General features: G+C 39.3%; 1 protein-coding gene across 1 annotated transcript; it reads right to left on the bottom strand.

Moving 5' to 3' along the window:
* Positions 1 to 3,821: 3,821 nt before the first annotated feature.
* On the bottom strand, positions 3,822 to 4,650 carry LOC115749755 (60S ribosomal protein L12). Its single transcript, XM_030686720.2, has one exon. The coding sequence runs from the start codon at positions 4,541 to 4,543 to the stop codon at positions 4,043 to 4,045; it is 501 nt and encodes a 166-aa protein (XP_030542580.1). The 5' UTR covers positions 4,544 to 4,650; the 3' UTR covers positions 3,822 to 4,042.
* Positions 4,651 to 12,737: the final 8,087 nt, after the last annotated feature.

Genomic DNA, 12,737 nt, shown 5'->3' with positions numbered 1-12,737 from the left:
TAAAGAATTTAAACACGTGGAATTTGCCAGGGAATTGTCACTCCCTATAAAAAATAATCCCTACTTTTATTACCATAAGTTTTGCTTGTTAACAACGTTATGAACGTGTGATAAATAAGTTCAAAGTTCAAACCAAAAGATAAAAAGAACACGTGGTGAATATGTAAAATGCGAATGTTTGTCTCCTTTCTTTTTTCTTTAATTTTTTTAAAAATTTTAAATCTGGACATGAGAAAGGAATTATTTTTTCTTTTCGAGAAAGTTATCAAAAAAATCTTAAATCTATTGCACTTTTATCAATTTAATCTAAACATTTTAATTTTACCAATTCAGTCCTAAACCTTTTATATTTGTGTCAATTCGGTCCATTCGGCCACTTTCGTCGGGTGGCGAGATCGACCTCACTAGCCTTAGGCGAAGCTCACCCCCATCGGCCACCGGAGGGGGGGAGCTTTGTCTAAGCTGGGGAAGGTCGACCTTAGCCTCTGTCCCGTCGCCAACATCAACCGGCCGGAGGAAGAAGAAAGGAAAAGAAAAAAGAAAAGAGAAAAAAAAAAGTCTAAAATTTTTATTTTAAAAAAATATCAAAATATTATTTTAAAAAATTTCATGTCAGCATGGCTGATTAAAGTTAATCGGATTGACTGAATTGATAAAAGTACAATAATTTTAGAAAGAGGCTGATTGTCATGGTAATTCTCGTTCGGGTATTTTAAAAGGACTCATTGCCAACCCTTTTGGTAATGAATATGAAATGGTCACAATGCTTTAAACTCGCAATCTTGTCAAGGATATATGCTCGCTAATAATTTTTTGTTCGTGTATCCTTTATTCGCCTATTCAGCACAATTGCTCATCGGCTGACCGAATCGATCCAAATTCTTCTAAACTTCAGAGAAAACTCACCGTAAAACTTATTGGCGGCGGCGTGCGATTGCTTTGGATGACCGCGGCAAGGCCAAAGGAAAGCGGCGGACAAGTATTACAATCGGGGAGGAGATGGACTGAATTGGGAAGAAGAAAACCAAAGTTTGGGCTGCGCAATCCAAATTTTACCAAAAAAAAAAGGTCCACTTAAATTGATAGGATCCCGCTTTCATAAGTATAGAAAACACGAGACAAGTCAAAAATCAATATCACTAGGAGATGACGTTCATGAATCAAATCAGAACAACAATGCTTGAACCTCGTACCCAAAATTTCACTAATTGTTTTTATTAATTAATTGTTTTTTTCTCGCATTGGAGCTTTACATTTGTAATGTACAGAAATTTACAGGCTACTCTCATGGAAAGATGCATTTCTTTCACAAGCATACATGTCCAACATACACAGCTATATCTCTATGGCACTCAATTTCCATCTCCGCAACCTCGTCCAAGTAGGAAGAGAGAGAGATAGAGAGAGCGAAAAGTGGCCTCGAGAGTCGCTAGTCGTCGTCCAACTCCTCGGCGCGCTCCTCCGGGATCGTCTCGAGCCCCGGCGAGTTGGAAGGCTTGCGCGGGTAGATGACGGACTTGGGGGCCACCTCCATCCAACAGTTGAGATTCCGCATCTCCGTAGCCATCCTTTTCTTGGCTGATCTGATGACTTGCAATGATGTACCTTGATGAAAAGTAGGAAGAAGCAAAGTGATACGAAAACTAAAGTTGCTCTCCTCCTCCAAACTCCAAGGGAAGAAGAGAGACCTAAGAAAAATTTGAGTTAGGGGAGCTCTTCTTCTTGTTTTTTCTCTAGTTGGCTTGGAGGAAAGATCAAAGGGTATTTTTGAATTGTGGGAGATTTGAAGTGGGGATGGGTTATATAGGCAAAGCAAAGCAAAGCAAAGGGTCACGCCAATAATATCAAGGGAGTCAAAGGGAGCAATGCAAATTGAATGGATGCCAAAAGGGCCAGGTGGACAACCGAGAGAGCATTTAGGGACCACGCTTTTTGGAATGCAAGACACGTAAGAACACGACCGGAGATATTGGGAGAAAAGGAACGGACAATAATTGAAGAAAGAAAGGGATTGAACCTTTGACTAAAATGAGCGTTGGGATTTCGGTTTCATTTGAGAAAAGGGAAGCGGAAGTTTCCACACAAGTTACGGAAACGGCTGAAGAGTAGAGAGAGAGTTTTAAGTATGCGATTGGGCGGGATGAAATGATACGGTTGCCTTTCGTTAATTACATGAAACTAGTTATTGTGACGGATGATTTCACGCATAAAATGGGGTATAAGAGAAGTTCAGGCAAACCCATTGGTCTCCCAGTCCAAAGAAGGATGAAAAGTATGAACCTAAGAGGGTTCTAAACAACATTGATATTCGAGATGTTAAACTATTGGAAGTAGTAACCATCACGAAACTCTTTTTCTTTTTACAAATAACATGCGTGCTTTTGATATATTGGCAGTTGAAACATATGTCCAAATGGCAACGCAATTCCGCAAAATTCAACAAGTGAAAAGCACGTGATGCAATGCAGCACCGTTCTTTGTCCGCAAGAAGTACCTTTTATGGTTGGGTGCAATTTCTTTTGTCCATGTGGAATGTAGCACCATTCTTCTCTCTCCTTCCTTCCTATATTAGGTAAGGTACGTCTGTTTCGCTTTTGGAAAACCTTCCGGCTAAAGGAATTTTTCGAAATACAAATAGTATTGGATAAAGTATACATTGGAGGGCATGTATTGTCAAGAACATGTTAGGAAGCAATTTCAACTTAAATATCATTTGGTAAAAACTAAATTTTGCCAACGACTTCTGTAATTTAAAAAAAAATAAAATAAAACTCTCAAACTATTTGCCAGCGGAACTCTAGACGCCGGACAGCCTACAGCGCCGCCTGCCGCCTGGGGTGCAACAATCACCTGGTTTCCCGTGAACCACACAGGTCATTCTCGCTTGATGAAGTTTGTAATAGTTACAAACTAGTGTAATGGACCGAAATAACGCATTTATCAAACAAATAGCTGAGACAAATAAATCTAGATGCATACACAATCCATCAAAAAGGCATGCGAGGAAGAAAGAGAGAGAGTGAGTTTGCAGAACTAACCACTCGTCAAAAGGATATCAAGTATTCTCGAAACGTTAACCGATCAGAAACGGGGAACTCTCAAGACATAGACTATGTCATAAGTTTCATCAACTCGCATACAGACTCGGGAGACATATTCCGGACAAAGCTAAAGATAACAGAGACCCAGGCACACGTGCAAAAATCAAGAATTAATCCCTCATGGCATTACTTTCTAGGGTTCATAGTCATGAATTAGATAAGCTAATCCTGAACATCAAACTTCTGACAATCACTGAGATTCAAAGTAGACATGCTCAAAGCATTGAGTTCCCGTCTACCTCATTTCTTACTAATTTGACTTCCTGGATAACCATATGCCATTCATGTGTAAGTACTAATGTCATGTCTTTCCCCATGAACACGGAATCAGACTTGTCAACAAACGAACATAAATTGGCACATGAAACAATTACAGCACACTCTCAAATCCAGGCGATTAAACCCACAAGAAAGAACTACTGCAACTTCCTCCACTAACAAAAGTACAGAACCATGTCAATCGCCGAATCAACTGAATTGCCCTCCCCAACAGGGCATTCCTTCCGATTCTAACAAGACATTGGCTTCTTGAGGTTCTAAAAGTTCACATCTGAATCCTGAAGTGTACAAGCAATGTCTGACCTATGAGAGCTGCCAATCAACCATCCATGGCATTATCTCCAATCTCACTGGGATGACCACCAATTGAAACATCCGCACTATAAATCTGACACTCACAAGGGTTTAATCACCAACATCTTTCAGGCCGAACCGACCACGTTAAACATGAAACATTCTATTGCATTGAGAAATAAATCATCAAACACCATGTCCCAAGATCCCTTACCATATTGAATGTCACCAAGATGATAAGCAAAAACCCCAATAGATTGATTATAGAAACTAAAGATGACCACAGAAGGCACGACTGAAACCATCATTGAACATCACAAAGCCAAAAATGAACCTTCTCAAATTGTCCCTCTACCTCTCTCTGGCAACTAGTTCTCGGGAATCTCGACGTCGCCATCCGAGATCTCCTCCTGCAAGTCCTTCGGGTCCTTACCGTCGACTGTGCACCCGACGGAGACGCACGTGCCGAGGATCTCCTTCACTGTCCCGCTCAGCTCCTTGGCCATGGACCTCGGCCTCATGACCCTCGCGATCTCGATCACGTCATCGAGGGAGATGTTCCCGCTGTGCTTGATGTTCTTCGTCTTCTTCCTATCGCGCTCCGGCTCCTTGAGCGCCTTGATGACGAGCGCCGCCGCGGAGGGCACGACGGATACCTTGGCCTGCCGGTTCTGCACCGTGAGCTTCACCGTCACGCGGAGGCCCTTCCAGTCCTTGGCGGTCTCCTTGGCGATGTCCTCACCGATCTTCTTCGGGGAGAGACCCAGGGGGCCGATCTTCGGGGCCAGGGAACTGGCGGCTCCGACCTCGCCTCCGGTGACACGGACGTAAACGTCGACGACCTGGGAGGGATCGAACTTCGGCGGCATGGTTGTTGGATTCGGCGGCGAGGTTTGGGATTAGGGTTTCTGCAGAGATAGGTTATCGATAGTCTGAGAGGAGGCGCTCAGCGGAACGGAAGGTAGTGGGTCGCTCCTAGGAGTGTTATTTATATTCGCTAGGGTTTTACTGTGGAGTCGGAAATGACATACCTGTCCTCGGTTTAGGTGATTTTGGGCCTAGCTGGGATCATGGGCTTATGTGGGCCGACAAAGATGAAAATGGGCCTTCCCATCTTCAGCCGGTAAACTGTCGGCCTCATGACTTCTCTGGACAATTACGTTTGACGGCCCGAATTTTTGGGCTTTTATGGAGCTGACGTTTCTTGTTTTCATAAACATTCTTGCCATCATTCACGTCACTTGGGATGCGCATGACAACCATTCTATTTCTCCATTTTTGTTTCAAACTTATTTTCGAACCATGTTTGAAACAGAAACTCGTTTGGTAATGTAATTCTATTTTTCCATTTTTGGAACAAATTTTTATTTCAGAAATATATTTGGAAGATAAATGAGAACCTAAAAATTATAACTTCTCGGAGAAAGAGGAATCGGGATTAACCCTCACTTTTTTTCAAGTCCTCGTCATATCTCAAGTCCTCCTCTCTCTCTCTCTCTCTCTCTCTCTCTCTCTCTCTCTCTCGGAAGAAATGGGTTTCTTCTCGTTCATCAAAAAGGGTCCTTTTCGTGTCTTTCTTCCTCCTCTTCCCATGGTAGATCCGAGTTCTCAACCTCCCTCCCCCTCTCTCTTGATCCGTTGACTCGATTAGGGCTTGTCGGGTTTCTAGGTGGCGTTTAGATCCATCGACTTGAGGAAGAAATCCATTGATTCGATTAGCTAAAGCAGAGTGTGGAATAGTTCTATGTGTGGGTTCTTGCGTGCTCGGGCTTGTTTGGTCCGGTTGGTAGAGCAAGTGGCTTATGCTCTTTTGTCATTTTTTGTTGTGCGAATGTCGGTCAATTTGCTTCATTATTGGTGTCAAGATCCGTGATTCGATCTTGGATCTAATGGTTTTGTGGTTGGTTATGTATTTCGTTTAACATCTTCTTATTTGGATTTGGGGTTTTTAGTCTCCACTACTTGTTGTTTACATTTATTTATCTGGAATGTTTGTGCATTTGTTGTTCTTGTAATGACTTTGATATGTAGATTCTGTACGACCACAACAAACAAGTTAAACTTATTCTCATGCTGTTTTCAACCTAGGTCCTTCACTATGTTTCTAACTTTGCTAATTAATGCATTTTTTGCTTATAAAGAAATGGAACTTTTTGTCTTGTAACAAAGGAGGGCCAAAGCCCTTAATTGCATTGTAACTCTAGAGGGTAAAGTAACTGCTATTCGATTGCCTAACAAGAAAGGAACCAGCCCATTGGGCGGTATGTCCCCAAACTAATGTCCCTTGCGACTAGAGTCCGTGTTTAGCATTGCTATGTAACAAGATTTCACTACTTTTTGCTTCGAAGTGGGTTAAGGCTAGTCATTGTATGTTTGGGAGATTGCATTTTGCTACTCTACCAAGTAAATAAGACGTGGAGTGACAATGCATAGAGGACATTCAATTGTAGAAAGATAATATGAGATCCCGTTAGTTTCCTTTTCTTGCTTAAGAACTAATGATCCTATTAGTTTTCTTTCAAGTTCAATTGCGACCTTTTCCCATACTTTCGACGAAGCAATGCTCGACCGATTTTGATAATGTCTACTTTTGATGCTCAACCAGTTAAGGTTAAATGGAATCCCAAAAAGAGACTATTATGAAATAATGGACTGGGCCTTTGACCAATATTTTTATAAGTTTGTTGGTAGAAGAGATGAAAAAGGGAAATCGCACCACCTGTACTTACAACAAAGCAGGGTGAAATAACATGCATGTCGAATTTAGTAAATAGACAAGAGTCGACTTGGCTTTAGTTCGGTTGAAGAACATGACAAATAAACCGAGGACACAATATTGTAGTTTTAAGAAGCTTCTTTCACAATCTAGATTTGAATGGGATAATGTAAACAAATTGTCATCGCGGAAGATCCAAGCATATGATATTCTCACATCAAGGTATCTCTTTACTTGGGTCATTTTGTTCTTATTGTGGATGTAAGCTCTGATTATGTTGTTGACGTATGTCATTATTGTGAAAATTGCAAGAAAATAAAGATTGGGCTAGATTCGGGAATGATGGGTTTCCTCGGTATCTAGATTTGCTTATTGTGTTTGGTGATATCTATGCTACTGGAGATTATGCATAAGGAAATGTGGAAGGCTTGGTGCTGTTGGAGGGAGCCGACAATGGTAGGGGTGTTAAAAAGGCCCACGTCGGCCCAACTCGACTTGGCCAGAAAATTTAGGAAATTTTCGAGCTAGGCCTTAGTTTTGTTTCAATAAGGGCCGGTACCATTGGGGCTCGAAAAATAAAACTCTTGGCTTTTTTTGGATAAGGCTGGTACCATTGGAGCTCGAAAAGTAAAAGCCTTGATCTTGGATTTTTAAAAATTTGTCGACTTTAAATGCCTCTTATTTTCGTTCAACAAAAGAAAGGTGAAGATAATCGGGATGCTACGGATGAGATAAAAGCTCTGCAATTTTCAAGATCTTCGCTTAGCACGCACAGAGGAGTACATGTTCTACAATTTCCAAGATTCATGCTCTCACTTCTCAAATGGACAATCCTCACTTAGCACACATGGGTTGGAACTTGTAGAGGCAACACCATTACTTTTGGTAATCACCCCCCCCCCTCTCTCTCTCTCTTAAAATCCATACAGTTCGTTCTGATTCGGTTTGTCTAGGCTTCACAAAAGCATGCAACATTATCGCATTCATGGAGTTACCTTTCAAGGTTCATTTTGTCTCTCTCTCTCTCTCAAGACCATTTTGTGGGTTTGTAAATTGGAGTTCAAGTTATGGTTTCTTCAGACTGCAGACATAGACAGAGAAGGCTATAAGGAAATGGCCTTTACTCTTCTCTAGAAAATCAAATGTCGTTTTGTTTTTGTTCTTTTTGTACTTTGGCTTTGTTTGTGCGTTAGAAAGACTTTATAGGAATTGTATTTTATGTTGTTGGAGCTCATTAAGAAGCATGTCCTCAGGAAATAAAAGCTTTTCGGTTTGAATGTTTGTTTCCATGGTTGAGTTTGATTTACAAAAAAAAAACACGCGCGCGCATACACACTCGACCCGAATATCTTAGAAGTATACGATTAGGGTATCGGATTGGCCCGGCCCATTGACTCCCCTAGACAATGGTGGTGGTGGTGACAATCATGGTAGTGATATAGCAAGTGGTCTAAAAAAATTTAATGAACAACGTATTCATGAGGAAGTCTTTACACTTGGCGTGTCTTCTACCCCGGTTCGTGAGAAGCACAAGTTAGCTAGAACTTCAAATTCCAATAGGAGGAGAAAGAACAACACATTTGATGTTTCTGGCATTTGCAAAAAGCCCTTCAAGAAATGATCAAAGTAAGGATAGATCAATTAACAAATGGCTCAGTCACCTCACATGCCTCATCACCTATAGCCCCCTACCCATTGGAGTAGTGGTTGGCGTCCTAAATGGAATGTCCGACTTGGACCAAAATTTTTACAACAAATCAGTAAACCAAGCATGCCTTAATGCCACTTGGAGAGAGGCTTTCATGATAGCTCTACTTGAAAGGAGATGTGGACTTCTTGAATATCTTTAAGTAGATGTTGCGAAATATGTTATGGGTTTGTATTTGGCTTAATTTCACTCTATGACTTGTGTACTTGAAATACTGCGGTTTTTCTTATGATGCAATTATGATAACGTTGTGGCTATTGTTGAATGTTATTGAATTCCTTACTTAACTATTGCATTTGTGTTCTTCTTTGGTGTGATGGCATAGGTAATATGGAGGGGGATAGAGTAGCTTGAATAATGATAAGGTAACATTGGTTCAATCACTTCAAGAGGAGTTTGATGATTTTGATATTGATATAGTGATAGCATGGTTGTGCATTGTTATGGTGGATATGTCTATGCACACAAGAAAATCAATTAGGGACAACGTATTGTCCGGACTTGAATGGGTAAGAGAGATTCTTTGTGGACATTCGGATAGAGTATATGAATCTTTTAGAATGGAGAGACATGTTTTTCTCAACCTTTGTAGTTTGATGATAGAAAGAGATTGGTTGGAAGATAGTTGATATATTAAGATAGATGAAAAAGTTGCGATCTTCTTACCTATGATTTGTCACAAGAAGTCCAATAGAGATTTATGTGAGAGATTCCAATGTTCGTGACAAACTATCGCCAAGTACTTCACTAAAGTATTAAATGCAGTTTTCAAATTGACAAAAGAGGTTATTGTACCACATTTCTTTGATGTTGTCCCAGAGGAGATTCTTATAAATCCTCAACATGAGCCTTACTTCAAGGTGCGATTTTCATACATTCCTTTACACCATCGGTTTTAATTTATTGATAATCTTGTATAACACTAGTCTTTGATAAAATGATAGGGTTGTGTAGGCGATATTGATGGCACTCAAGTGCATGCTTCTATATTTCCGGCTATGTGACAACTCCGGGATTTTTAACTCCTTTTAAAAGTAATCGATATCATTTAAATGATTATAGGGGTACATCGAGAAGGCCAAGAATAGCAAGAGAATTGTTTAACTATAGGCACTCTTTACTAAGGAATGTCATCGAGAGATCATTTGCGGCATTGAAAAATCTCTTTTTCATTTTGAGACATACCTTCATTTGCAATTCGAAAGCAAGCATGCGTTGTAATTGCATGTTGTGCTATCTATAATTACATCCGTGATCAAGACAGGAAGGATAAGAACTTTTCACTATGTGAAAATTCGAAATACTTGTTTGGACCTATATAAGATGAGGTTACATTAGATGCATCAACTGGGGAGGGAACCAAGATGAACATGCTTAAGATATGTATTGCCACTTAAATGGATCATATTATGGGGGAGATTTCTTGAAATTGTGTTCTTAACTTTTGTAACGCATTTTCATTATTTGTATTTGGGAACTTCCTATCTTAGCTCTTGTAATGTCATGTTATTTTTGAGGATTTTCATTTGTATTTGAGAAATTATGGCCAAAACAGTAAAAAATCAATGTTTGTCAAAAGATTGAGAGAGAATGTTAAGGTTGCAGCACATGTACTCGCACATAATTTGGTGGCAAGGCAAATGCTTTAATTTCTTGGAGTTTTCAAACTCTGGATTTGTTTTGGGCTGAATCTGTGTGATGAGATTCCAAGAGATTGGATTCTTTATCTACTTGTTTTCTTGCAGAAATATACTGAAAAGTCCTCTTCGTGTGCATTTTACTATTATTAGACTCATAATCTTTTAATTTCTTGTACCCTTAGCAAGTTTGCTGTTAGGTGGTCAACTAGTCAATCATTTGTTGCAAGTCATTTTGATCATGATGTGGATAATTGATGGCCTTTCTATTTTAGATGGTAGAGGTCATGGGGCTAGAATTTTCAAAGCGAGAAAATTGGTGGCGGATGAGAAAGTTTGAATAGGGAGAAAGAATTGTGAAGTAAATGCTGTTGTGTTTTTGAATTGCAGTCTAAACTTTTTTTCTTTGTGAATGTTAAAGTAATTCCCCTATTCATCATGTCAATAATGATGAATCAAAACTAAGCGAGGAAAAATGTGCCAAAAGTTTTGTTCCTTCCTCTAATTTCAGCACATTTTGCGTGTTGTTCTTGCACCGATCAATCTCTTATGACCGTCATCATTTTAACGTTTATTTGATATATGCATATGACCACTGCAATTGTTCGAGCTGCCTTCTTTTTATTTGGTGTGTGTATTCATCTTTATCCTAGTTTCTACAAGTATCCGGTTTACGAAAAGCTCATCTCAAATACAGGTACATTTGATGTGATCAAAATGATCCATTATTAAGGAGTGCTGGGGTTTTATAAAGGTATGAGCACAAAGATAGTACAAAGTTTTTTTTTTTTCAGCTTCGTGCTATTCATGATCTAGGAAGAATTTGTCAAGGTTTCTGGAGGATAAACTATATTTTTATGTATGGGATCATGATCCAATGAGCTGATTTCTAGAGGATAAACTGTTGATGACTATCTTTCACTCAAGAATCTATGACAATGCTTGCTTCATTATATTCCTTGAGAGAGAGAGAGAGAGAGAGAGAGAGTTGCAGTTTTGATTGTTTTACCATAACTACAAGATTCAGCAGAGAGGAGGAGGAGATGTTAATGGACAAGATGAGTTGTTGCGGAATCTGAACCACGTGCGATTCACTACGATCAACTCTTTATTTACAAAAATGATGTTCAAGAATCCTTATTAGGTGCTTCATTTATTCATTTTCCGTGTAACGTTGTAGACGAGTCTTGTAAGCCTATTATACATCATGGCAAAAAAAAAAAATGTATCGACCAATTTATAAGATCTCGATCACATGACTAATGAGAGAATTGTCAAAACAAGAGGCTTTTTGGGTTGCTTATGGTCTCAAGGAGCTGTCTCTCGATGGTAGCGAGGATCGATCTTTGAATACGGTTTAGTATCAAGTCGTGATCGGATGGATCGGTAATCTTGAGGTCTAATTGACTCAATTTCTTGTGCATTTCAAATTATGAGATCGTGAATTTTTCAAAGAAAGGTCTTTGATAAAATTTTGGAAATAGAAATTTTGTACTATTTTCAAATAAATTTTTGTTCCGAAAAGTAGAATTCTATGTTGTTATCAAACGAATTTCTATTCCAGGAACATAAATTTTATGTCATTATCAATCGCGTTTTTCTACTCAGAAACTCATCGAGAAATAGATATGTAAAAATCTATTTCTTGCTAGAAATTGATTTCACAAACAAAATGGTTGTCTTGCGCCCTTAGTGTTAGTGCAAAATGATTTCAGTGTAATCACAATATGGATTTTCAATTAATATTGACAGCAAACGTGTTAATTTTGAATTACATCGTATTGTGTCAAATTCAGATTTTTCTCATTTGGTCCTCATGATAAAAGTCAGAATAAGATATGTTTTATCATATTATATATTTAGTAACTATCTAGAATAAGATCAAGGGGATATGGCCGGATTTCTTAAGAGAGCAAATATGAGGAAAATTAAAAAATTTTCCTACAATCATCGCCTTTCCTCCGCGCCGAGTTGCTTCTTCACCGGTCTAGGCCGCCTCTTCGCCGCGCTAGGCTGCCTCTACGATAGGGACCACCTCTTCGGCGGTGGCAACCGTCAAGTGTGGCCGCTTCTCCGGCAACAGAAGGGTGGGGTCTCTAGCTGGAAAGACAAGTACCTCTACAGGCTCATTCTTTAACTAATTGTTTGGCGTGGTATGAGATCACGTCTATCATTCTTTAATTGTTTGAACATTTTCAATGTTCAAAAGGGGTGTCAATATGCTATGAAAAAGTCAAGGTTGATTATTAATTTTCAAGATGACTCTTTTGGACAACCTGCATGAGTGCATTTTCAACTTACGAAAACAAAATGAATAATTCGATTGTTCAGAACTTGCTTACTTACTTGACAAGGCCCTTGGTTCTACGAGGTCTGCTCAGTCAATGTTGTGCCCGAATTCAAATGACACAAACCTCTACTCAACATTAAATTACTCATTAGAACTCACGGCTGAATAATTTTTCTAAAGCATTACGATGTTTTAGCAAAACAAGAGTTCATCTCAATGGTGCTATAGTAATACATCGAAATGATAGTGAAAACTATATACGGTTGATCGCGTCTGCTTAGCTAATTTTAAATCCGTAGTTCATCGAAAAGTATACGAAAAAATCTTTAGATTTCTTATCCTATCGTATCTAGTCTTATCTTGACTAGAAATTCAGACGACCAAATACAACCTTAGTGCATTCGCGCCATATTAACATGTCCAGTTGAGAGTTATCACTCATAACGACCTATTTAGATAGAATCTTTCTAGGATATACGTATCCGTCATTTGCAAGATTGTCATAAGTATCAACTTTCATCTTTTTACGTTTGATTTTCACAAATCAATCGCAGATATTCATGAAAATGTCCTAAAGATCTCCCGAATTGGCCGCGTGTCGGTAGAGTTTTTGTGGATATGACTTCCACGTCAACGCCTTGGAGCTGGAACGGATTGACGCCATCTGTTCTTTGCCAACACACTCCACTCTCGGATCAACAGATAATGTTTT

The sequence above is a fragment of the Rhodamnia argentea genome, chromosome 7 (assembly GCF_020921035.1).
Source record: "Rhodamnia argentea isolate NSW1041297 chromosome 7, ASM2092103v1, whole genome shotgun sequence".
Classification (NCBI taxonomy): Eukaryota; Viridiplantae; Streptophyta; class Magnoliopsida; order Myrtales; family Myrtaceae; genus Rhodamnia; species Rhodamnia argentea.
This window is presented reverse-complemented; position numbering and strand designations above follow the sequence as displayed.